The sequence below is a fragment of the Primulina huaijiensis genome, unplaced genomic scaffold (genome assembly GCF_012295235.1).
Source record: "Primulina huaijiensis isolate GDHJ02 unplaced genomic scaffold, ASM1229523v2 scaffold198014, whole genome shotgun sequence".
In the NCBI taxonomy this organism is placed as follows: Eukaryota; Viridiplantae; Streptophyta; class Magnoliopsida; order Lamiales; family Gesneriaceae; genus Primulina; species Primulina huaijiensis.
Genome location: NW_027351074.1, coordinates 1 through 399, shown reverse-complemented (window position 1 = coordinate 399; position 399 = coordinate 1). Strand labels below are relative to the sequence as shown.

Here is a 399-nt window from a genome sequence, read left to right as displayed (position 1 = left end):
CCAACTTTTTTGGTTCCAAGTTTTTTATTCACGACTGTCAAACTCCATCCCACTCCGAAATCCCATCAAATGGTCGGTCTCGAAAAAGAATTTCAACAAAGAAAGTCTCGCCAAGGCTGCCTCTTTGCAACTATAAAGTGGCCACTATATCATATGAGCTCAACGTTCTTCGTACAAGAGGGCCAAGACGAATGAATTGCACCATGCACACGATTCCTGTTCCGGAAATTTCTACTTCCACCAGTTTTCATAAGTCAAAGGAATCAGTTGGTGGAGCTACAGAACCACTGGTTTTAAGAAACAAAACTCCAAGATGGCATGAACAACTGCAGTGCTGGTGCTTGAACTTCAGAGGGCGCGTAACTGTGGCTTCTGTCAAGAACTTTCAGCTTGTTGCTG

At 43.9% G+C, this 399-nt stretch overlaps 1 protein-coding gene across 1 annotated transcript; it reads left to right on the top strand.

The window, feature by feature from the left end:
- Positions 1-5: 5 nt before the first annotated feature.
- Positions 6-395, top strand: LOC140966010 (tubby-like F-box protein 5; the record flags this gene model as incomplete). The annotated part of the gene is made up of 1 exon (XM_073426285.1): positions 6-395. A coding segment is annotated over one exon (390 nt), but the record flags the coding sequence as incomplete, so codon positions are not given.
- Between the last annotated feature and the right edge of the window lie 4 nt (positions 396-399).